Below are 24,315 nucleotides of genomic sequence, written 5' to 3' on the forward strand. Positions count from 1 at the left end.
CCCTTGTGAACTTACCTGACACCTCAAAGTGTTTATGAAAGCATTCCTTGTCAATGAATACAGCATGCTTAGGAAAAATATAGTGAATAACATCTTCTGCACCTCCTTGTATATAGATGGAGAAACTGATATCCAGACAGGAAAAGTTAATTTCTCAATGTCTCCCACTTATCTGGTGAGCAACAGGGTTGGGCTTTAATTCTGGGTCCCTAAGTTCCTTACCTTTATTAAATAATGATAACAACAATAGAAATAACAATAGCAACAGCAACAATTTGCTAGGTGCCAGACGGTGTGATAAGCACTTTGAACGTATTGCTTTATTTAATCCTCAAAATATGCATGAAGGAAGTACTACTATTGTGACTACTTATAAAAGGGGAAACTGAGGCTTAGAGGATTAAGATACTAGAAAGGTGACACTAAGCTGGTGAAGAGCAGCAGGCAGGACTGGAAGGCAGGTGATCAAACTCCAGAGCCTGCCCTTTCATTCTCTAAAACTGCCCACCTCCTTTCTCCCACATTGTAGAGGAGGTCATTAAGCAATGTTTTTTTTCATATATGAATGAATGAAATGACAATGTGAGAAGCACCTCAGGCAGAGTGCAGTGGCTCATGCTTGTAATCCCAGCACTTTGGAAGGCTGAGGAGGGAGTATTTCTTGAGGCCAGGAGTTTGAGACCAGCCTGAGCAATAGCAAGACCCTGGTTCTACAAAAAATTTTAAAAATCATTGGACATGGTGGTGCACTATGGTAATCCCAGCTACTCAGGAGGTTGAGGCAGGAGGATCTGTTGAGCCCAGGAGTTAAAGGTTGCAGTGAGCTATGACAGTGCCACTGCATTCTAGCTTAGGTGACAGAGTGAGACCCTGTCTCAAAAAAAAAAAAGAAAAGAAAAGACAAGACTTCATGCAGTTTCTGGCACAGAGTGTTCAATCAACAGTAAATCTCTTTCCCTTCCCTCTCTCTGCTCCTCCACATTGAGGGCTGGGGGAGCAGTTAGGGCCTGCTGTCCAACACTGGATCTCAATCCAAAGCTTTGCATATTTTAAAATGTTGTGTTGTAAAAACAGGAGAGGAACAAGGGTCTGTGAATAATTCACCACCTCGCCTTGGAGAAATTAAAAATATATTTCATTGAGGAAGAAAGGTCTTTGTTACTTGGAATTTCCAGGGACTCAGACCAGAGCACAGCTTTTAATAGAAGGATTGAATTGGTCTCAAGAACTTTTTTTTCCCAAGTGAATTGGGAGGTGGGAGGTATTCAAAGGAAAGCATACAGGTTAATGCCACATTCAATGTAGAAAGGAATTCATTTTCACTTTATAATAGAATAGAATTTATGCTAGTGATTTAACATCCAAAGTCCTACTTAATATCTGACTACCAGCAGACCACACATATGTGCTGGTTGGTTGGCTTTGGAGTGGGTGGGTGGGTTGGTAAAAGGGACTGATGTTGGATCAAAGATATAATGCAAGCTGTGTAGACAGAAAACATTAAGTTAAAAACCTAGCTTTATAACGTACTAGCTATACCTCTTCTGGGTCTCAGCTTCTTCATCTATAAAGTGAAGGTAATATGGCTTAACTTGTGCTTTTGAGGACTAAAGACAATGTAGTGGCTCATATTATTGTGAGAGTGAGTGAATTTGCCCAACCAATTTCCCCACCCATATTCCCATTATCAAATTACTAATCTTGTCTTCCTTAAATTGTACACAGTATGCTCAGCCTAGAAAGCCCCACCACCTTCCCTGACCTAACCAGCTCCTGTCAAGCTAAACTGTCACTTCTTTCATGAAGTCTCTGTACTGACCACTCCAGTTTGTGGTGCTCAACACTCCTCAGAAGGAGAAGATTCCCTGTTATAATCATACCTCAGTCCGCCCTGCCTCTGACGAGACACCAATCTCTTTTTGCTGGCATGGGCCATATCTAAAGCACCTAGCAGCTCTACAAGCAAGTGGGCATGGTGCTCTACCACCAAAAGGGCTTTCTAAAAGTTCAGTAGCCCAAGTCACTATGGCAGAAAATGGATGCCTAAGGGGTTCCTCATAATATCATATGATGCATGCAGACAAGACCCGTAAGAACCTGATGCTCTACTCTGTACCACTGTCCATTCATTGTCTTTGCATTTATTCCTGCCCTTTATCTAGCCCTCTTATCCTCACTCTCTCAAAAACTGACTGCACCTGATAGGAAAAGATGGGCAATGATGAGCAGGGTGGAGCAATTAGTCTGCTTTCCTACTAACCCACTCAATGTGCGTATGTATGAGATACAAACCATAGCCCATGTATAAAATGATAACCTGAAGTGATCAGCCCCTAAAGTAGACTTAAACAAACAAATAAGATTCCCTAAACAATATCTTAAATTTCATTATTTTCCCAGATCAGACCACATTCCAGAGGAACTAGGACAATTATCAGTTTAAGCATTTCTAACGAGCTAAGCCAACTCCAAGGGTAAGCCATATTTCCACCAACACTGGCCAACTCTCCAAGTAGACTGTCCCATAGAACTGAATCATCAGCACAGATCTGCCCATGGAGGCCAAGACAATTTGGCTCATGGGGCAACATATGCTTTTGCAGGATGTAGGATGGCAGAGAGGCTAAGACGGCTTTGCTCTCAGGACATCCCACTCTCCCTCCCACCCCAGGCCCAAAGGTGTGACAGGGCTGTGGCCCAGCGGCTGCTGACCTACCTCCCAAGGTGGCTGAGATGAGCAGGTGGGTGCCGTACTTCTTGATGATGGTGTCGATGAACTGCTGAGTGGTGGGTCTCCTGCCAAGCAGGCGGATGCTCCTTTGAAACTCTGGCATGAGGGGCATTGGATGACGGACCAGATCTCTCCTCTCGATGGCTGTGTTCCTCACCTTCCAACGGGCAAACTCCCTGGGCACGAGAGACAAGTGACAGTGCTCAACTTAGGACCATTGCCATCAATTGAAAGTCCCCTCAGGCATCCCTTTACTTCTTTTCCACCGAAGGAAAGAAGGGAGGCAGGCAGGCGGGCAGGCTATATAACAATGGATACGACCTAAGGCACAAAGCAACCTGAGACCTGTCATAAGGCAATTCAAAAATCAAATATTAGGCCCTGAGCTCACTTTGATCCAAAGTATTAACGTGCATTCATTGACCACCTACTATTTGGAAGAAATTAGAGCTACATTCTAAAGACCATATGGGAGAATAACCATGTTTTTCCTTTACTAATAACAGAGTAGATCAAGATTAAAGAACACGGAACGTGGAAGTCCAAGTCTTGCTCTGTCTCTTGCAAATTATGTGGTGCAGTCTGAGGCAAAGCATGTTCCCTTACTGGGCCTACATTTCTCCATCTATAAAATTCAATTAGTGTTATCTATTTCCTAGTGCTGGTGCAGGTATTACAGGAAACATACAGGCTAAAAATATCCCTGGAAACTTCAAGGTGCTAATTTAATGTGAAATACTGTTTTATAACTTTATTTCCTCATGAATTCCAAGGCATGTACAAGTAAATCATTAAAGCTTCATAGTCACCATGCAAACTGGGTGCAAGTGGGCATTTAAAGGGATGTGGTGCAGGTTGTTTTTGCTACATAATGGCCATCATTCCTACCAACGATGCAGCTCCCACAGAATGACCAGTTCTCCGACCTGCCTGAGTTTCACACTCTCAATCCCTTGAGAAAAACAGACCAGGCGAGAGGGCTGTAAGATCAGCCTAGATAAATGATGGGAAGCAGAGTTTAACGAAAAGGTCTCTCTTTCCTGCCACAAGATGGAAGAGACAAATGAAGAAAGGGGCACAGGGTAGACGAAGCAGGCCAGGGAGGGGATCAGGCCGGAGTAGGCCCTGGTAATTCAGTGGTGGAGTCTGACCCCTGACTCACAGAACACTGGATCTGAAAAAAAGCTTCATCATTAGAATACATTTTGAAGCCTCAGAGTTTATGGTCTGTGTCTGCTTAAGAAATCTCTGCCCATAATTCATAACATAGTTCGTGTTGTAAGTCAACTCAGTACTGTGCACATCTTAGGCATTTCAGTCAATTGACTGCACTCAATGAGCCCTGTAAGGCACCTACTATGTGCAACATATGATGCCGGCAGAAGGGGATGGACATATCACAGGCCCTGCTCTTAAGAAGCTCACAGTCCAGCAGGGAAGGAAAACATTTCCAGTTCATCGTAAATCAAGGACTACAGGACGCAGAGGGAGGAGGACTTCTCAGGCCTGGAGGGAAAGCTTCAGAGAGGAGGTCACGTTTGAACTAGAGTTTTGAAGTCTGCATGGGCTTTAAATACACAGAAGTGTGGTTTCAAAAAGAGAGAGAGAGAGAGAGAGAGAACAAAACAACTAACCACACAGAGGAAAGGGCAGGAGTGGGGGAGGGGTGGATACAGAATATGTCATGGGAAGAGCAGATCAGAAGAGGAGGAGTGTGAAGAAGAGGGTGTAGGAGGTAACAAGATGGAGCAAGTGGGCTGACCGGATCTGGGGAGTGGGAGGGGACTTGACAACCAGCTGAGAAGAATGTTACAGGTGTGGCAGACAGTTGTGGCATGAGTCCCAGTGACCTTGGGCCTCTCTCACTCCCTCTCTGTCTCTCTCTCTCTCTCTCTGTGTCTCTCTCACTGGCCCTCTTGCATGCTCTCTCTGTCTCTGTGGGTGTCTTGCTTCCCCTCTCCCTCTCCCTTTCCCTCTCTCCCGCTGCCATGCCGTGAGATGCTCCATGATGCTCCATGCAGACATTCATCCGGCAAGGAGCCGAGGGAAGCCTGCAGCCAACAGAGGCCTCAAGAAGCGCAGCATCCTAACAGCCACTGTGGGTGTGAACTAGGTTACTAGGAAACAGACCCTTCCCAACGAGCCTTGAGATGACTGCAGCCTGGCGAGAAACCCACGGAGAGGAAGCCCAGATTCCTGACTCACAGAAACTGTGAGATGATATTTATTGTTTTAAGTCGCTAAGTTTTGAGGTAATTTGTTACTCAGCAATTGATGATCAACACAAAGCAATGAAAACCAAACAAATAAGTCTGATATAAAGTGTATCTCCTCCTCCCTGAAATCTACAAAGTTATATATACATATAATTAGGAAGTTAAGTACATGCATATAAATATACACATATATCAGTATATAGATAAATACACATAATTACACAATGTGTGTGTGTGTGTATGATGTATATATATATATACATCACTTTTATTTATAACTTACTCTCTCGGGTTGCTTTCTTTTCACACAAACATGCTTGTATTCCTCAAAAGTAATATTTGCACTCAGAGAGGTTAAGTAACCTGTTAAAGGTCACCCAGCTAGTTAATAGTAGAGATGAGCATAGAAAACTGGTATTCTGACACTTAAATCACTCCACTAGTGTAAATATTGAGAGTTAGAATATAAAAAAAAAATAGTAGAACTACTACCAACGCAGAAGAATAATGCCTTCCCCACTACCAAATTACAAGGCATGATTCAATTTTTTTTTTTTTTTTTAACAACCTTCACAGTCTTTGTGAAGTTCACCAGCTATAGACCCAGGGCCTGCCATCTGTGCTCCTTCCTTGAAATAACGAGGAAAGAAGCCAACACCAGGCACCCAGTTCCTCCCTCCCAGGGTGGATGTAAGCCCTAAGTGAAGGAATGCATGTGTCGTTTGCCAAAATATACAGAGCCCTTAGGAAGAGCTCCATAACGGGATGTTACTATAAAGCACAACTCTACATCAGCTGCTGCCTGCTCAGCACCACGGACAGAGCTCCTCATCCCAGGAAATTACTCCATTGGGGGTGGGGGGTTGTTAGAACAAAGAGTTGTTTAGGAACGTTATTAAACTATGCTGTGCCATTTGCAAAGGCATTTTTAGACATAGAGGGATTACAGAGGAGGATCCCAGACACAGTCTGAAAAACGAACTGGGTGGAAGTGGTGGTGTCAGAGAATTCTCCTGTATGAGTTGAATCTTAAAGGAAACATAGAATTTGGCCAAAGAGGGGAAAGAAGTTTCAGGAAGAATGAGCTCTATGTGCAGAACTGGAGGGGAATGAAAGAGAATAAGACAGTGGGAAAGCGAGGGACATGTGTGTGTGTGTGTATGTGTGTGTGTACACATGTGTAATATATAAATAAGAGGTAGAGGCTGGGACGTTATCAGGGACCACAGGATGAAGGACTACATGTCAAACTATGTTATTAGATTTCAATCTATAAACTCTTTTCTTGTTGGTCAACAATCCAGACTAAAAACACTCTGAGGGTGGGTTTATATGGTGGGTTTATATTCTTTAACAATTACAGCACGTTGGAGCAAAGATTGTGATAATCACAGGATTCTATGATTTCCACGCTTTGTACCAAAGTATACTTAGGTACAAGGGCTCCACAGCACCTAGGTCTATTCTGAGGCAGATTTAAACAGTATTGGTGCTGAAAAGGTTAGATCATACATTTGAAGTTTGAGCACCCATTATTTTCCCAGCTCTGAGGATGCAGTGGTAAACAAAATGGATAAAAGTCTTGCTCTCAATGAGCTTACATGCTTATGAGAGTGAACAGAAAACACACAAAGACATGTGTGTGGTGTCTGAGGAGATGGGCCTTATAAAGACAAATAAAGCAGGGGAAGGAGGTGGGGGCGTCCAGAAGTGGGGGAGGCTGTGGTTTGATATAGGTGTCAGAAAAGGCCTTGCTGATTTCATGGTATTTGAGGATAGACTTGAAGGAAATGAGGGCACCCTGGGCCCACCTGGTGGAAGAATGTTCTAAGAAAAAGGAACAGTGGATACCAAGGTCCTGAGGTAGGAATGTGTTTGCCACATTTGGGGATCACCAAAGAGGTAAACTGAGATGAGTAGATGAGAAGATGGGGTAAGATAAAAAGTAGTATGATAGGAAAAAATAACATAAAAGATGGTGTAGGGAGGGCTTAGATCTCCAAAGGCTTTGTCAGCCATGGAAAATACTTATTTGATTTTTAAATTCTAAGTGCCATGAAAAGGCAAATGAATATTTTGGGCTAAAACAATCTGATTTATGTTCTAAAAGCAGAGTAGGCAAACATTTTTCATAAAGGTCCAGGTAGTAAATATTTTAGGCTTTTCAGACATAAGGTATCTGTTGCAACCATTCAAATCTGTCCTCATAGTGTGAAACAGCAATATAAAATACAAGTAAGTGTGGCTGTGTTTCAATAAAACTTTATTCCCAAAAGCAAAAGCATGGGTAGTATGACTCCTGTTCCAAAAACTTCACCCTGACTCCATTCATAGAAACCATCAAATCCAACTCACTCAATTCACAGATGGGAAAACTGAATGTCAAAAAGGTTAAGTTATTTGTCCAAGATCACACAGCAAATGACTGGCAGGGCTCAAATCAGAACCTAGGATGACTCGAAGCGCTGTATTCTTTCCACTGCAACATGCCATGGGAGGGGGATGTGGGGATGGGTAAATTGACACCTAATGGATACAATGCACAAAAATCTGGGTGATGGGCACATTTAAAACTTTTACTTAAACCATACAAAAGCAAATTATGTAACCAAAATGTTTGTACATCCATAATATTCTGAAATAAAAGAGGAAAGAAAATGAAAGAAAGCAAGCAAGCTTTGCTTGCCATGTTGTCTAACTGCTCTGCTGGCCCAGGAACAATTTCATGTAAGTTCTCAGTAAACTGAGCACAACATAAAATATATCTTTCCTTCTGAGTGCGCAGAGCAAGCAAATTCCCCTTGGAGGAGAAGGCAGAACTCACAATGGCATGGTGTCTTCGGAATATGCTTATGCCCAATTAAGCATCCCAGCAGGGTGGGTGAACCAATTAGACTGAGATTAAAAAAGAATCCCGGATGGAAGGCATGGGTGTCTGCAGCAAGGCCCATCCCACTGGGGGAGCTAAAGGAAGGGGCGGGTGACAACAGGGGCAGGGGATGGTTGAAGGTTGGAGTCAGAGTCACAGAATTTAATATAAGGCTGGAGAAAAAATTGTAAGGCTAAGGCTTTCTTTTTACAGCTAAGTACTGCCTATATAGGGATCCTCCTTCATCTTCTTTTATTAGCCTTCTGCTGTCCTGTGTGCACACACACACACACACACACACACACACACACACACACAGAGACACACACACTCTCACACACAGAAACACACAGATATACCCACACAATGACACACTGAATATGAGATTGCATAGAAGGAGAAAAGATTATGAGACAGGAAGGAGAAAAGGCTCTGTGCTCTTGGGAAGGTATTTCCTCTCCTGGATACCTATGTTTCTACCTCTGAAATAAGCTGGTTGAATTGCTCATGTTTAGTCCTATATCCTCCAGCCTAGGCTCTGGAGGTAAAAATTTGGATTAAAACCTGACTCTGCCACCTGTGGGTTATACTCTGTAAAATGCAAATGGTATCTACCTTAGAAGGATGGGGTTAGGATTATATTAAATCATGAAGCACAGTACCTAGAACATGATAAGCCATCAATAAAATATTAGTGTAGAGTTATTCATGTTATTATTATTGCTGTTATTACATGAGCAGCTACAACGGGAAGTGAGTGATAGTAGAGGGGTGGTGGAGTAGGGGGTGGGGAGGGAGAGGAAACAAACATGCTCTTTCATGTATGTGATGAGTACTAAAAGTATGCATCTCCATAAATTGTGCTGTGAGAGCTAAATGAAATAATGGTTGGAAGACTTCTTTATAAATTGCAACAGGATTGAACAATTGTAGCTGCTATTGGTATTAACATTATTTTTGTATTATTTGTATAAGGTACACTTATAATTACAATGCTTTCATTGCTTAAAATGTTCTGTTTTGGTTTCCTCATCTTTAAAACAGAGGCAGGGGGTTTCTACTTTTCAGGGTTGTGAGGGGAATATCTCCAGCACTGGATAAATGTGCTTCCTCCATTGCTTTCTATATAGTCTAGACAACCTGTGACCTCTGAATAAGTGAAAGGTTGTTTCACTCTTCACAGAGCATGTTTTATAGCTCATTTGTTTACTTGAATCTTATCTCAGACAAAGTCAGAGGTAGTTTTCAAAAACACACATAACATATAGATTATAAAACATGAAAAAATAGGAAAAATAAAGGGAACACTAAGAAATAAAGTTTGGGTTAAAATTATTTGTAAATTTAATTCTATAAATTCCTGAACACTTGATGGAAGTGAAACACCAGTGTCTCTGAGCTTCCTTGCAGCCAAAGCTAAAAGGAAATCACAGGCAAAAGAGCCATACAGTCAAGAAGATAGCAGAGTAGTTGTTCAAAGTCACTGGAGAAATAGATTCCCTGAATCCTGTGATAAAATACAACATCCCCCTTGGTTTCTCAAAAAGAGATGGAAATAGTTGATGCTGGAAGGGGAAGTCTTCAACAATACTCCCGTGAGTTCAATTGGTTCCAGGTAGACTAGTGCAAAGCACCATTCAGTAAAGCAATTCCATAAGGGTCAAACACATTATATTCTAGATACATGTCTATCTGGTGGTCTGACTTAATCCAAGGAGGCACCGTAGACTATTTTATAGACACTGTCTTTACAATAGACGTTTGTTGAAAGCATGACTGATTGCAGTTCTGAGATGTTTGCGTTTGTTTATCCATAGGTGGCTGATCCCATTGGTTATATTAACTAATCATTTAGAATTAGAATAAAAAGAAGCCTCTGAGTATTGGGTGATGGAGGAGAACTCTGGGACTGGTTCTGTTATTGTCCGCAGCAAATTATCGCCAGAGATGAACAAGGGGAATCACAGAGAAGGAGAGGGGGTGATGAAATCACTGAGCTGAGAGAGAAGGAGTGAGGGCAATTCTCTTGTCAGTCTCTCCCCACATGATCCTCAGTGAGCTCAGGGAAAGGGGAACCCAAGGGCACATGCCAAGTAGAAAGGATGCGTCTTAACGAGTGGGTGTCAGTGCCAAATCCCCTGACTGCCTTCATGCCCCAGAGCACAATCCGGAGGGCGGCCAACGAACAGCAGCACACAAGCAGATCTCACAAAGTATTTTGGCCCCAGAGGGGTGAGAGGAGGAAAGCAGAAAAGAAGAAGAAGAAGAAGAAGAAGAAGAAGAAGAAGAAGAAGAAGAAGAAGAAGAAGAAGAAGAAGAAGAAGGAGGAGATCTCTGAAAAAGTAATTATGAATAAAATTGTGGTAACACAAGTAAAGACATTGACTTAATGTTAGGGAATAAAATAGCCCTTATTTAAGATTTGTATTTAAGTCCATTTTCCAAAGTATTTTGACTTAAGTGATGATGTTTTTATTCTAACACCAACCCCCTAGCAGTTCTGAAGGCTGTTAGAGGAATAAGTTCAGTGGAATGGGGACAACTAATCCAGGTGAGTCATGCTAGCAGGGGGCTACATGTTCCCCTTGGAGTAGAAAGTTGAGAGGAAAAATAGAAACACGGCACGCAGATGTGTAATGGCCCAACTTTTATATAAATGGACCATTTCAGATAAGCAAGTGGGATTTTTCATGAAGCACCATTACAGAGGGCAGGGAGCCACGATGGAGGTTATGAGAATTCATGGTGGGGCAGGCAGTGCAGAACACACTTGCTTTCCTTTACTCAGAAGGGCTGGTGTTTCCTGAGATGCCTTCCAGGCACCTGAGCTGCTCATTGCCTTGCCATACGGAATCCAAAACATCAGGATGGAAGGGATTTTGGAGAGGTCACTCAAGGCCAGCACTGTCATTTCACAAATGAAGAAACTTCTCAAAAGGGGCCTGCCAAGGCCACAGCACCATTGGTGGCAAGGGGGACTAGAATGTATGTTCCTGATCTCAGATTTAGTGTTCTCTACTCTGATCCACTGTCTCATCTCATTATATCAACTTTGTGGGGTCTGCAGTGCACTTGTTCCTTTATAAATCTCTGTCACCCTATATATCATTCTCCATACAATCCGGAAGATGGAGAGTATTATCATCCCCATACATGTGAGGAAACTGAGGCTCAAGCAGGGAAGGAAACTTGGCAAATCTGTTGCCAGAGCTGAAACGGAAATTCAGATTCTATGATTTTCTGTGTCTTCCTATTCTCTACTCCCCAGCCCATTCTGGTGTCCTTGTGTGAGTGCAATTGGCTCTCACAAGCTGCCTTGCCAAGATCCCCTACAATGCTCTGCAGAAGAACAAAATATAGGATATCGAGCACAAGCAAAGGCTCATTCCACTGAGCTCACTATAACCTCAACCTACTGGGCTCAAACAATTCTCCCACTTCAGCCTCCCAAAGTGCTGGGATTACAAGCATGAGCCACAGCACCGGCCCAGATTTTTTTTTATCCGCGGAATAAGAATATTAGTACTTACCTTGCAGTGTTGCTGGAAGGATTAAACATAATGAATGCAATTAATCTGGCAATAGTAGCTACTCAATAAATGTTAGCTATGTATCCTTCGGCAAGGCATTCTAAAATGGGAGTTTGTCGTATAACACATAACTTTTAATGGATATTTTAAATGATCTTAATATGCCTATGGGCTCCAGGGATTATACAAACTGCATATAAATACAATATTTAAAATTCTGTTGACTCAATTTGTCTCTCTGCTTATTTCCAAAGCATCTATTGTGAAAGCATGACTCATAACTAAATATAGATTAATAAAAGTTTGGAATGGCAATTATTTTCCAATTATCATAAATTCCATTAAACATTGCAATTATGTGAATTTTCTCTTTCAGATCACAAAATTTGAGTGCTCCAAGGGACCACAGAGAGTGTCTTTGTCATCGGCTTACATTCAGGATGGAAACACAGAGACTGTGAGAGGGGAGATAATTCTCCCAAAGACACACAGCTGTCAGTAGAAGAGCTGTTCTTAAAACCCAGGTCTTGCAAACCCAGGTCTCTGCTAAATTCCCTCTGCAACAGCCTATCTTTTTAGGAGAAAAATAAACAACTCTTTCTCAGTAATACTGCATTTAATTGCCAATTTCTTTCTTATTAAAATATTTTAGGATTAGCAAGCATGCTGCCATCTCAGAGCCTCCCCCAAATCCACATTCTTAGCTGGACCCTTCCTTTATTTTTCTATACAGAAGACTTCCCTGATCCTGCTTTAAATTAGTTAAGATTTCTTTTTTCTTCAGCTCATCCAACGTGCATTCACTAGACCTATATCAGAAATTGGGATCTAAAACCATCTTTACTTAACCCAAACATACCAAAATCTTTACAAACTATTTAACTCATCAGTTGTCAAACTATGGTCCAAAGACCAAATTTGTCCCACTGCCTATCTTGTTGTCTGTAGCTGCTTTGCCACTACAATGGCAGAGCTGAATACCCACAGCAAAGACCAGAAGGCCCACAAAGTCTACAATATTTATTATTTGATTGACCTGGCCAAATAATGTATTTTAAATAAATAATCAAAGATGCCAGATCAAAGATCTATAGATTGAACTACAACAAAGAGATAGATAAGTGTGGTTTTTGTTCATTTTGTTTTGACAAAAAAAATATTCCCTTGCCCCCCAAATGTCTAAAATCTATTGCTCAGGAGCAAATTAGAAAACAGGAATGTTTTCCCACATAGCCTTCTTGGAGAGCCTTTTACTCTAAATAACAGTCATTATTTCAATACACACCAGGAAAAAAACTGATAAAAAATGCCCAGTGACACATAAGAAAACAAACATGTTTCAAGTGGAATCTTTGATTTGGTGATTAACCAAGGAAATTGACTTAGTATTCACAATGATAATAGAAACACCATGGGAAGGGTGTCTAAAGCAATCTTAGAGATATTTGATTGCCCAAGCACCACAAGAAGAAGGACAATACCACCAATTTTCCTAGTTGGTAGGATCTGATGAGCCGTAATGTCACGAAAACAGGAAACATGGCTCCAAGAGCTAACACTATTACTGAATGACTGGAAAGAACTAACAGCTAGGTAAAGCCCCACCCAACAAAGCAGGTCCTTTCTGAATGTCAGAACAGATCAGAATAGAATAGGATGCCCTGGGAAGTAGGGAGGTATTTGTTTTTGAAGATATTAAAGCAGAGTTTTCATAACTGATTGACAGAAACGCTTATAGGAGGGATTCAGAATCCAACAGGTGGGTGGAAAGGGTCACTCTTGCTGTCATTACTAAGTAGAAGACACTATGAGATTCAGAAAAGTAAAAATATGTGTGGAATACTAGGAACTGTCTTCTGAATGCCCAGGTGAATTGGAAATGTTTCAGTTGAGAATTAGTCATTGTTATGGCCAGCAACATGTATTTTAGATTCACATAGGCAATAGGATGATGGATAAGTTATGGAAGGGGTCACTTACTTAGTTTTTGTCAGCAGAGTTAGTTGGACGATCTTCCAAAACACACTAAGCGATGTCAGGCCCCTGTCCTGTCCTAAAGATACTCCTAAAGTCTGAATTTTAATTCTATTCTTTCTCCTAAAGCACGCAAAAATAGATTCTTTCCATCAAATTAGCCTTCAGTTCCTCTTTTTTCATGTCTCCACAATGACTACCAAATGTTACTCTTCTTGAGCATAAAGGTGTTTTGATGGCCATGTCCTACAAAAGCCACTGCCCAGCTACAGCATATGCTACTTCTGCAAGCTCACATGGTACTTTCCAAAAGAAAGTATTTTGCTCTCTTTCTTCTCCTTTCTTCTTTGCCTTCCTCCTCCTCCTCTTCATTTTCCAGCTCTCCCTTCTCTCCTTCATGCAAATCTTTATCTACCTAAATTCTGACTAGACTCAGACACAATATCTCTTTTCTAATATTGAGCATGTTTGATTTTCCAGATGCATATGCACAAGCATAAATACATATTAGCCACCTAATATGGGCCAAATGCTTTGCATTAATACTCAGGAGCACCCTGGGAGCTGGTTATGATCAGCTGCATTTTACAGTGGAAGAAACTCAGGCTCAAAGACCACAATGAAGGTTTAATTTCTCTGTTGCACTAAGTGCATACCAGGTCTTGTTTACGATTACTTTCAAGATTTTATCTAACAAGCTAATTGTTCATAGTGAGCCACAAGTCTCTGAATTTATATGAATTGTTCTAAAATTACTCCCTATTTTTTACTTGCCTCTTGTATTTTTGGCAAGATGCTGCCAACAGTTTGGCCTCCTGAAAAGCTGAAATTGGACCTAGAGGAACCATCACTGAACTTTGGGCAAAGGCATCGTCAGTCAACCCTCTACTCTGACATAATAAGGTGGAATACTTTAGACAAGCAATGATTCCTCTTTGGGTGTCATCTGTAAAATGGACAGTTGCACTGGACTAGTGGTCTTCAAACATTTCTTTTAACATGAAACATTTGATTCATTAATTTATTCTTTTTTTTTTTTTTTGAGACAGAGTCTCACTTTGTTGCCCAGGCTAATGTGAGTGCTGTGGCGTCAGCCTAGCTCACAGCAACCTCAAACCCCTGGGCTCAAACTCCTGCCTCAGCCTCCCAAGTAGCTGGGACTACAAGCATGTGCCACCATGCCCGGATAATTTTATATATATATATATATATACACACATATACATATATATATATATATACATATACATATATATATATATATATATATATTAGTTGCCCAATTAATTTCTTTCTATTTATAGTAGAGATGGAGTCTCGCTCTTGCTCAGGCTGGTTTCGAACTCCTGACCTCGAGCAATCCACCCACCTCAGCCTCCCAGAGTGCTAGGATTACAGGCATGAGCCACCTCGCCCGGCCTAATTTATTCTTTCCAATAAATTTTGGGGAGGAGCCATCCACCCGGACTCGGATTCTGTCTCTATTTCAGACACTATGGCTTAGGAGTAAGCAATATAACCAAAGAACTTGCATTTTTTTCTGGAGAAAATGCAAATGGCAATATCCCAATAAATATTTTGCGAAATAAGTAAATTGGAGATAAGTAAACTTTCTCAGGAGATGAAGATGGTCACAGAACACTGCCTCTACGTTCACCAGCCTGCCCTCAGACCAGGGAGCACACTTTGAAACTATATGACTGTGATTCCATCTGTGCTTTTAGACCTGGGGTCCTCCGGCCACCTATGTCAGAAATTGGTGGGAATCCATGTCAAAATACAGAAAGCAGGGCCCACTCAGGACTTAGCAAATCAGAGACTTTCCCTCCGCCTTTTTGACAAGCCCCGTGGTGACTCTTATACAGAGTGAAATTGAGAACTTCAGGACTGGAGGGCCTTGAGGTCTCTTCTTTGGATAATTATCTTCTGAATCTTCACCTAATAAACTCCCTCGCAAAGTGCCCGGTCTGGGCCCGGAGGCCACTTCTACAGCGCACTTTCCCCGACTCCCCCAGCCAGCCCAGATCCCTTTGGACCACTGGACACAGCTGACGATTATTTACTGTGTGACGATTTTATTGTCCTCACTCTCCAGTAAACAGTGACCTCCAGGGGGCAGGGACTATATCTCCTTTTCTCAGCTCTTAGAGTGCATTGCCTGGAACTTATAAAATAACCAATAAACCATTTTTACATAAATGAAGGCAATACAAACGGGCTTATGAATGGATCCTCTCTCCCTTCCAGCACTAAGAAACTCATGCTGTTAGGCATTCCCTGCAATCAAATTGTTCCACTGCCAACGCCGAGCCCCTGGAGTCTGTCAAGTTACCTTAGGACTCTGTTTCCAAATTGCCTGAGTTTTCAGTGACTTCCTGTTTCTATTTATTACTGCACCCTGTCCCATGGGTAGGCAGAGGTGGCAATTAAATCCTCAGAAGTGAGGAATTTTGGAATTAATCCCTAACACCTTGGTGCTTTCGTTTTTCCCTTTTGCAATCAGTAGCCTGTCTAATAAGTCTAGAGGTCTGTAGGAAAGGAGTCTTGTATTAAATAAAGCGAGGTTCTTAGCCAAGATTCACAGAAGCACAAATGCCACCCGCCTGGCCCCCCTGCTTCCACCTTGACAACCTTTCAATTCTTCTTAATATTACAGCCAAAACTGTCTTCCCAAGTGCTTGCTGGCTCATGCCACCTCCTCCAGCTTTCTGGGAAGCAGTCAATGAGTCCCACTGTCTACAGAGCAAATAGGAAACCCTCTTGATTTGCATCCAAGGTTGCGGGGATAAACTTCAAATTCCCAACTCCTTCCTTGTAACCCTGTCCTCATCTCAGCTGAATGAACTGCTCTGTGGGCCCATTTGTACCTAACATCACCCACATTCACCTTTTCCTTACATTTATATGAACTCTCAGAGACTAGTCTCTCCCTAACAAGTAGTCCAGATATATTACTACTAGGACACTGTCTGTGACCTGTCCCACCTGTTTACTTCTCCAGCTGGTTCTTGATCCCAATCTACCCCTCTCCTCTGCGGGCACTCAGCTTTTTGGTTTTGTTTCATTTTGCCTTCATGCTCCACCAAAGGTACAAACCCACTCTAGCCTCCAGGTTGTCCTACCTACATGCAGTTTTTCTTTCCACTGGGAAAAAACCCTTCTCCTACTTTATGTGGTCCATTCTTAGTCACCACAGGATGTGCACCTTGCATGTCCCCAAAGTACGTATCACCCTGTACTAAAAGCGCCCATTTACTTCTTCTAGTCTCTGCTACATGAGAATAGGAAAGAGCTTGTTCAGAATATTCTTAGCAGCTAACTCAGGACTGGGCACATAGTAAGTTCTGAAATAATTGAGGAAAGGTCTCTCTCAGATGCAGTTGACACTATGGTTTCCTATTTATTCATTCAACTGATATTTTTTGAGCTATGTTCAAGGTATTCTTCTAAATGTAGGAGATACAGTGGTGAAAAAGATAGGCAAACTCTTGCCCCTGGTGAACTCACATTCTAGTGGGGGAGCCAGGTGATAAATCTGCCAATGCACATGCAGTGAAATGCCAGACATGGTAAGTCTCATGGAAAAAAATAAAGCAAGCCAAGGGGACAGAAAGTGACAGGGGGAGGGAGGGCTCATGTTTTCTAAAGAGGAGCAATACAAAAAGGACCTGAATGAGGGAGACTTAGAGGTCTCAATCTGATGCAAGCAAAGGGAAGAGCAAGTGCAAAATGCCCCATGCTGTGAGTGAACTTCGAGTGTTTGAAAAGTGACAAGGAAGCCAGTTTGGAGAGTTGGGTAGAGGAAGCAGAGGCTACATGAAGTAGGTATGAGCAGGGTGACAGGATCTGAGTCAGGTTTCAGAAAGGTCACCCTGGCTGCTGTGTGAAGACCTGACAGCAGGGGAGGACGAGAGTGGAAGCAGAGAGGCCAATGGGTGGCCACTGCCGTGGCACGGATGAAAGCTGGGAGTGGCCGGGACAAGGGCAGAATGTGGCTCCGGTAGATATGTCTTATCTCGTCTTTTGTCTTGTGTTTAATTGACACACAGTAATTGTCCATGTTTATGGGGTACAGTATGATGTTTTGAAATAGAGTCTATAAAATTTGGTGATGTGAGGTATGAACAGAAGAGAAGAACCATGGATGGTTCCTGGCCTGGGGTTCAAATACCTGGGTTGATAGTGGTGTCATTAGATGAAAATGGAAATGGTGGTAGAGGAGCACATTTGAAGAGAGCAACCAAGGTTCCAGGTTTCGACACAGCACATTCAAGAAAGCTATCAAAGAGCTGTGTATACGAGTCTGGAGTTTAGAGGATCTGTCTAGGTGGATGACATAAATGCAAGGCATCAGAGAAGATCCTATGAGTCCACGAGAACAACTGAGAACAGATGAGAACATCAAAACATAAGCACAGACAGGGGAGAACCCCAAGGACTGAGACCCTGGGTGCACCAATATCTAGAGATTGAAAAGAGAAGAATCCAGCAAAGGCACTAAGAAGGATAACCCAGTGATCAGTGAGAAACAAGTTGAGTAAAGAAAGTGTTTTAATTAGCATAAAATTGAATCTGTCTACCATAGCTGTCCTCTGTTTATCTCTCCATCGTCACCCTCTGGCGTTCTCCCATTAACTGCTTTCCAACCACAGTGGCCTTTCTCAGTCCCCCGCTAGGCAGGGTTGCACTGGCCCTCCTGCCTTTGTCACCTGCAGGGGTGCCCATTGCCAAGGTCTCTGCATTAAGTCCCAAGGTAACCAGCTCAGAGAGGCAATCGTTGGCCACCAAAGCTAAACTAGACCCCTTCTCATTTCTCCACTTTACTTCATTTATGGAAATTGTTTTATGCATTTGTTTACACTTTATTGCCTTTCTTCACGTATTCCCCAGGCCTCAGCCCCTTTCCCCACTGCAACATAAACTCCAGGAGGACAAGGATATGGTCTTATCCATCACATGGCTCAGCACAGGAGCCTACTAACTGTGCCCAGCACTTAGTAGGTGTTCAATAAACATTTGCTGAACACATGAAAAAAGAATTCACCTGTCCAACTCCCAACCGTCAAGACCAATATAAAGTCCTACTTCATTCATGGAAAACTCCCCCAAGATCACCATCTCAATGCAAAACATGAGAGACACTAAAATGTTGTAGAAAGATGACAGGGGTGGAAATCAAACCAGAATGAGCTTCAAAGTCCCAGCTCTGCTTCTAACCAGCTGTGTGGCTTTGCAGTAGTTACCTAAATGCTCTGGGCTCGTTTTCTGAACAATGAGGATTATAAAGATCCTTTTTCTACAGGTCCCCTGTTAGAGATAGCATGGAAAGGGCTGGCCACACAGAAGTGCTCATAAATGGTGAGTATTGCCTTATAATCATTATCCCTACCTCCTTGCCACTCCCAAAGCAAACTTCTTGTGACACTGTGTTACTATTATTTTACCTGTAAGCTTTGTCCCCACCAAGCTCTGCAAAGTTGTCAATACCAGTTCAACTCTTTTTCAGCACAGTGACTTACAATCTCTAGATTCCTTGTAAACACTTGCAGAATGATTCACTCTCCCCTTTCTCAAGGGTATGAAGCTTTTTTAGCCTGAATTTCTTCCACTTCATTTTTACCATCTTACCCACTCCAGTATTGGGATTGTGAGAGTTTGCCCATATAATCCCCCACTGGCCACTCTTACTCCATGGATTCTTTCTCTTCTTTTAGTTTCCTTCCCCCACCCATTTTTAAAGCTAACATTTAGACAGTGCCTTCCAGTTTAAAAAGCACATTTTAAAGACCTTCGTTTAATCCTCAGGGCTGCCCTATTATGTGGTAGAATTTTTATTTACTCCATTTTTAAAATGTAGAACCCGAAGCTCCACAGGTAGCATGACTTGTACAAGGCCACAGAGCCGAAAAGCAGAGGTACCAGGTGAGGACTGCAGGTACATGTGAATTCTGAACTCATTGCTCATTCATTCATTCATGCATACATTCAATCAGCAAATATTTATTAAGCACTAGACATTATTCTAAACACTTCAAGTGCTTTAATAAACAAAACATTCACAGATCTTCCTTGTGAAACTTCTTTTCTAGCAGGAGGAGATAAACAATAAATATGTTAAGCAAGTAAATTAGAGAGTGATAAATATTATGGGAAGAAAGGAAAAGTGGAACATAGTAAAGGAGATTGGAAGTGCTGGCAGAAGGAGATGCAATCTTAAGAAGAATGGTCAGGGTTGGTCTCCTACAGAAGATGACAGATGAGCCAACACCTAGGGAAGGTGGGGGAGTGAACTATGGTGACACCTGGTGGAAGAGCTTTCCAAGCAGAGGGGACTAGGAGACATGGTAACTAGATAGTGGTGAGGGCAGCACAGGATGCTGATGTCTGAGAGAAAAAAAGGGACTGACCACATAGGATTTTGCTGACCACTGAAAGGATGTTGTTTTTCACTATGAAATAAATGGGGAACCATTTTTAGATTACTGAGTTAAATGAGTGATACGTGTTTTACAAAGATTGCTCCATGTGTTGAGGGTAGAATGTGAGAAGCGCAGTTTCTTTACCCAGTCTCACTGAAGAGCAGTGAGACTGTGCAGAAGGCTATGGCCATAATCCAGGTGAAAGAGTTAGCTTGAACCAGGGGAGTAACAAGATAGGACAGTAGAAGTGGCTGGATTCTGGATTCATATTTTCAAGATGATAAAAATAAAATCTCCTATTTAATTAGATGTGAAATGTGGGAGAACAATGGGAATCAAGGAAGAGTAGAAGGTTTTCACCTGAGCAACTAGAAATAGGGACCTTCCACTAGCTGGGATGGGGAAGGCTGTGGGTAGGCTGGATTTGGCTGGCAAGGGGAGAGCAGTGCAGGTTTAGACACATCTACCAGGAGTGCAAGTGAAGAGATGTCCAGTGTGCAGGTGGCTATTTAAATCTGACTTTGTGGACAGAGATTTGAGCAGGAAATATTACTGACACTCTCATTCACCCTCAGAAATCATCTCAGTGAAGATTTACTCATCCAACCAATATCATATGCCTACAGCCCCAGGAACTGTGCTAGAGACTGGCGTCGATATGGCTGGGAGAAAGCGGAGCATAGTTTGTACCCCAGAGTACTTACAATCTATCAGGAAGAAAGGATAAATATGAGATATAAAATAATTATAATAAATAAATGACATTACAGTAGGATAAGGTCTTTGGTGGTGAAATACGGTAGGTAATGGGAGTACACAGCTGTGGCTTCTGATCGTATCTAGGGGTTTTACTAAAAGCTTCCTAGAGGAAGTAAGATTTAAGCTGATACCTGATGACACAGTCAAATCAGGGACACAGAAGGAAAAGAAGTATTTCAGGCAGAGGGAACAGCCTGGAGGTGAGAGAAACATTCATATGTATGTGGGAATAAGCAACTTTCGGAAGCCATCAGGAAGGGTCCAGAGTGAAGACTGGGTGGAAATAGTGAGAGATAATACTGGAAAGAGGGACACTGGTGGAATTGAATAAAAAGATAAAAAAAAAATGCCATATGTGATCTGTGATTGGATCCTGTAAATAACAACGAAAGAGGTTTGGAGAACACTGAGAGCACTAAGTGTTAGATTATATGATACAAAACTGTTGTTAATCAACTTTCTTAGGGAGTTTAATGACATAATTACTTATTTATTATGAAATGTATCTATTGTTTATAGGAGAACATATAATTTATATTAATAAATTCATTTAGGTATTATTTATACATGTTTTCATCCCTAGAAGTATGCCAAAATATTTTAGGAGAAATTCCATGATGTTTGCAACTTATTTTTCAATTTTTTCAGCAAGAGAGAAAAAAACAGAAAAAAAACAGGGGGAGAGAGAGAGAGAGTGCACGGATGTGACAGACATTCACGGTTGGCAAATCTAAGTACAGTATGTAATTGTTGATTTTCCAGTTCTTTCTCTTTTTTCACTTTTTAAAAATGTTTAAATAGTTTGGATATATTCCGAAAATGTTTTAAGAAAAAAAATGTAGGGAGAGATTATTTTTTGAAAGATAATTTCACTTCAAAGTGATATCTTGAGGTGGCTGACCTGGGCATCCATATCGAAATCAGTGTGAGAAAGACCAAAGCTGAGTCAGTAAGAGCAGACAGGACTGCTACCTCCTAAAAGGCTGTGCAGAATGCCTGGGGGACAGCACCTGCAAGCCCTGACAAGCCAGCTCCAAGGAGAAGGGAAGCCAGCTCCACCATTTCTTGCTTTAGCAATAAGCATAAAAGACCAGCTTCTCTGCTGGCCAAACTGGCCACAGCAGCCACATGGCAGAAGCTGACACTTCTCCATGCAAGTTGTGCCTGTGCTAGCTTCTTCTCTTATTCATTCAGTAACCCGGTGTCGTCTGCATTTATATTTGCTCATCCATGTAAGTAAAAGTGAAATAAATCTGAGCTAAGCCTTGTTGTGTAGGTCCTCTCTCCTTGAAGGTAGTTCTCAGATCAGAGAATGTAGGCCTGGGAGAAAACTGCACACAAAACCCCTCCCAAGCTAAAACACCTACCTGCTCCTGGCCTGCTCCAACAAGTGAATGCTGAAATAAGGCCAGCAGCAAAGGTTAAGGGGCCCTGGAGTTGCCTGAGCACAGTTCTGGGTGCTATGAGCACCCACTGCACAAGTATATGAAAATAGATTGGAACTACAGAAATGTGTAACCTATATAAGAGATGAAATTCAAACAGCTCTGCAAAAGAGAATGAACCCAGGATTCTGTTTCTGGCTCTGTCACCAAAATGTTTTGTGAATTTGGGCAAGCTGATTCTCCTCTCTGGGCCTCAGTTTCTCCATATATAAAATCAAAAGCTTAATTAACATCCCTAAAGTCCTGTTTAGTATATACTATAAATTTTGAAACAATTAGAAAATAAGTGAGTGTGAACCCTGGGTGAGTCTCAGTCTGAATCCAAAATGAGGCCAGAGGGGTTCCAACGGGAAAAATGGAAGGACAGGATTTTGCTGGGCTTTTGAGGATGTGAGTGATCAAAGAAATGGGTTGAAAGAATTCCATGGGTGGGAGCAAGGTGAGCAAGGCAGAGAGGCTAGACTGAAACAACACTGGGGGAGGGAGGGAGGGAAGGGATGAAAAAGGCACACAAGGATGGGGTCACTCTAATTCAAACTGCAAAGCCTAGCATAGTGCTGCTTCCTCCAGGAAATCTTCCAGATTTCCAATATTCACACAGCCTCTCTAGCCTGAATTGGTCCTTTGTGATGATCTCATTAGTAGACACCAATTGTTGAGCACCTACTCTGAGCTATGTGTTTTAAATACAACCTCACTCAACCACTTCAACCATAAAGGGTAGAATAGGCATTACTAAAGCCAAGGTGAAGACGCAAAAATATCAGTCTCAGAGAGGTTATATTACTTGTCCAAAGTCACCCAGCTAGACCCAATCTCTGTGCCATGGTTTCATTCTGTTTGTCCATAGCTTATTTTCCTACTTGATGGCAAGCTTCCCAAGGGCAAGTCACCTCTACCTCTGTATTCTCAGAGCCTTGCATAGGGTTGAGGCTGATGATAAAAATGCAAACTCGAATGAGACGATACTGGGTGTCTAGGCCAAGGTACAGATTGTAGCAGGCTAGGGGGCTAAACGTGGAGAGTGAATGCAATTGGCAGCCTTTCCCCACGGAGTGGATCCTATTCCGTTTATCCTTAGTCATTCCCCAGCTTTCCCAGCCAAAGAAACCTCTGCCCTCCCCCTCTCCTCTCCCACTGGCTGTGCTCTCTGAAGGCAGGTATTTCCCAACTCAAAGAAATAAAGAGTGCATCCCAGGGAAAGAGAGTGGAGGGCAGAGCCCACTTCCCTCTTCTGGCTTCAGTAATCCAGCTCTAGAAGGCAGGACCTTGGACTGGCAGGACATGTGAGGGAGGAGCAAACTCCAGAGGGAAAACAAAATGAAGAGTGCACAGAGTGAAGTGGTTCCACCAGGGTGAATAGCAGCCAGACTTGGTGGAGATTACAGAGACCCTATGAGAGCCTCTATGTTATTGCCAATGGATCTGGACCCATTTCCTTGCACTAAACCCCAGCTGGCCCTGATATGGAAGAGACCACTAAAAGAATGAAAGAAATACACACTCTTTTACTGGGCAACCCTGGGAAAGTCTCTCCAACTTGCTATGAAGTAGTATCTTTTTTCTACAAGAAAGAAGGGATTGTAGCAGCTCACAGATCAGCCCCAGAGACCAAGTAAGAAAATACACACAGAATCAAATTCATGCCCATTCTATAAATTAGGAAACTGGGGCTCAGAGAGATAAGCGATTTTATCAGAATCATAAAGCATCAAGGATGGCTTGAAATCACAAACAGTAATGTAGCACTTGGCTGGGGGATCCACTGATTAAATTGTATGTGTGTGTTTGTGTGTGTGTATGTATATTAATATGTAGTATGTGTATACATACACACAAACACATATACATTGTCCAATATACTTTATATAATTATGGTATTTAATGATCATAATAACCTGTGTGTTAAGTCATATCTCCATTTATAAATAGAGAAATTGAGGCTTAGACAGAAAAGTGACTTGCCCAAGATCAACCACAAGTAAAACCAGAGCTGAGATTTGAACTCAGTTCTGTCTGACTCTAGACCTTGGGTACCTTAACTATTATATCACTTGATTCCTGATAATAGATGGAGTTCATAATTCTAAAAAGTTCACAATTTTTTCTTGTAATAAATACTTTAGGCTTAAAAAGCCTACCCTCGAATGAACAGGACCCCTTGTAATCAATGAGGAAACACTACAGTTTGTTAACATCAAATCATCTCTAAATTCCTTGTTATTTTTCCCTGAATTGTGACACACACACACACACATACACACACACATATACACACTCCTAAATTCTGAGTGTGTGTGTGTGTGTGTGTGTGTTCCTAACGCCCACCAGACTATGAGCTATGGGCTTGCACCTCTATGGTTCTAACGCCA

The 24,315-nt window shown here is 42.0% G+C and overlaps 1 protein-coding gene across 1 annotated transcript in view; it reads right to left on the reverse strand.

Moving 5' to 3' along the window:
• BRINP1 (BMP/retinoic acid inducible neural specific 1) overlaps positions 1-24,315 on the reverse strand; it is a 179,810-nt gene that overhangs the window by 67,914 nt on the left and 87,581 nt on the right. The window contains exon 3 of the mRNA XM_012768777.3: positions 2,717-2,907. Within this exon, the coding sequence (XP_012624231.2) occupies positions 2,717-2,907 (191 nt within the window). The remainder of the gene's footprint in view (positions 1-2,716; positions 2,908-24,315) is intronic.

Source organism: Microcebus murinus, chromosome 12 (assembly GCF_040939455.1).
Source record: "Microcebus murinus isolate Inina chromosome 12, M.murinus_Inina_mat1.0, whole genome shotgun sequence".
Taxonomy (NCBI): domain Eukaryota; kingdom Metazoa; phylum Chordata; class Mammalia; order Primates; family Cheirogaleidae; genus Microcebus; species Microcebus murinus.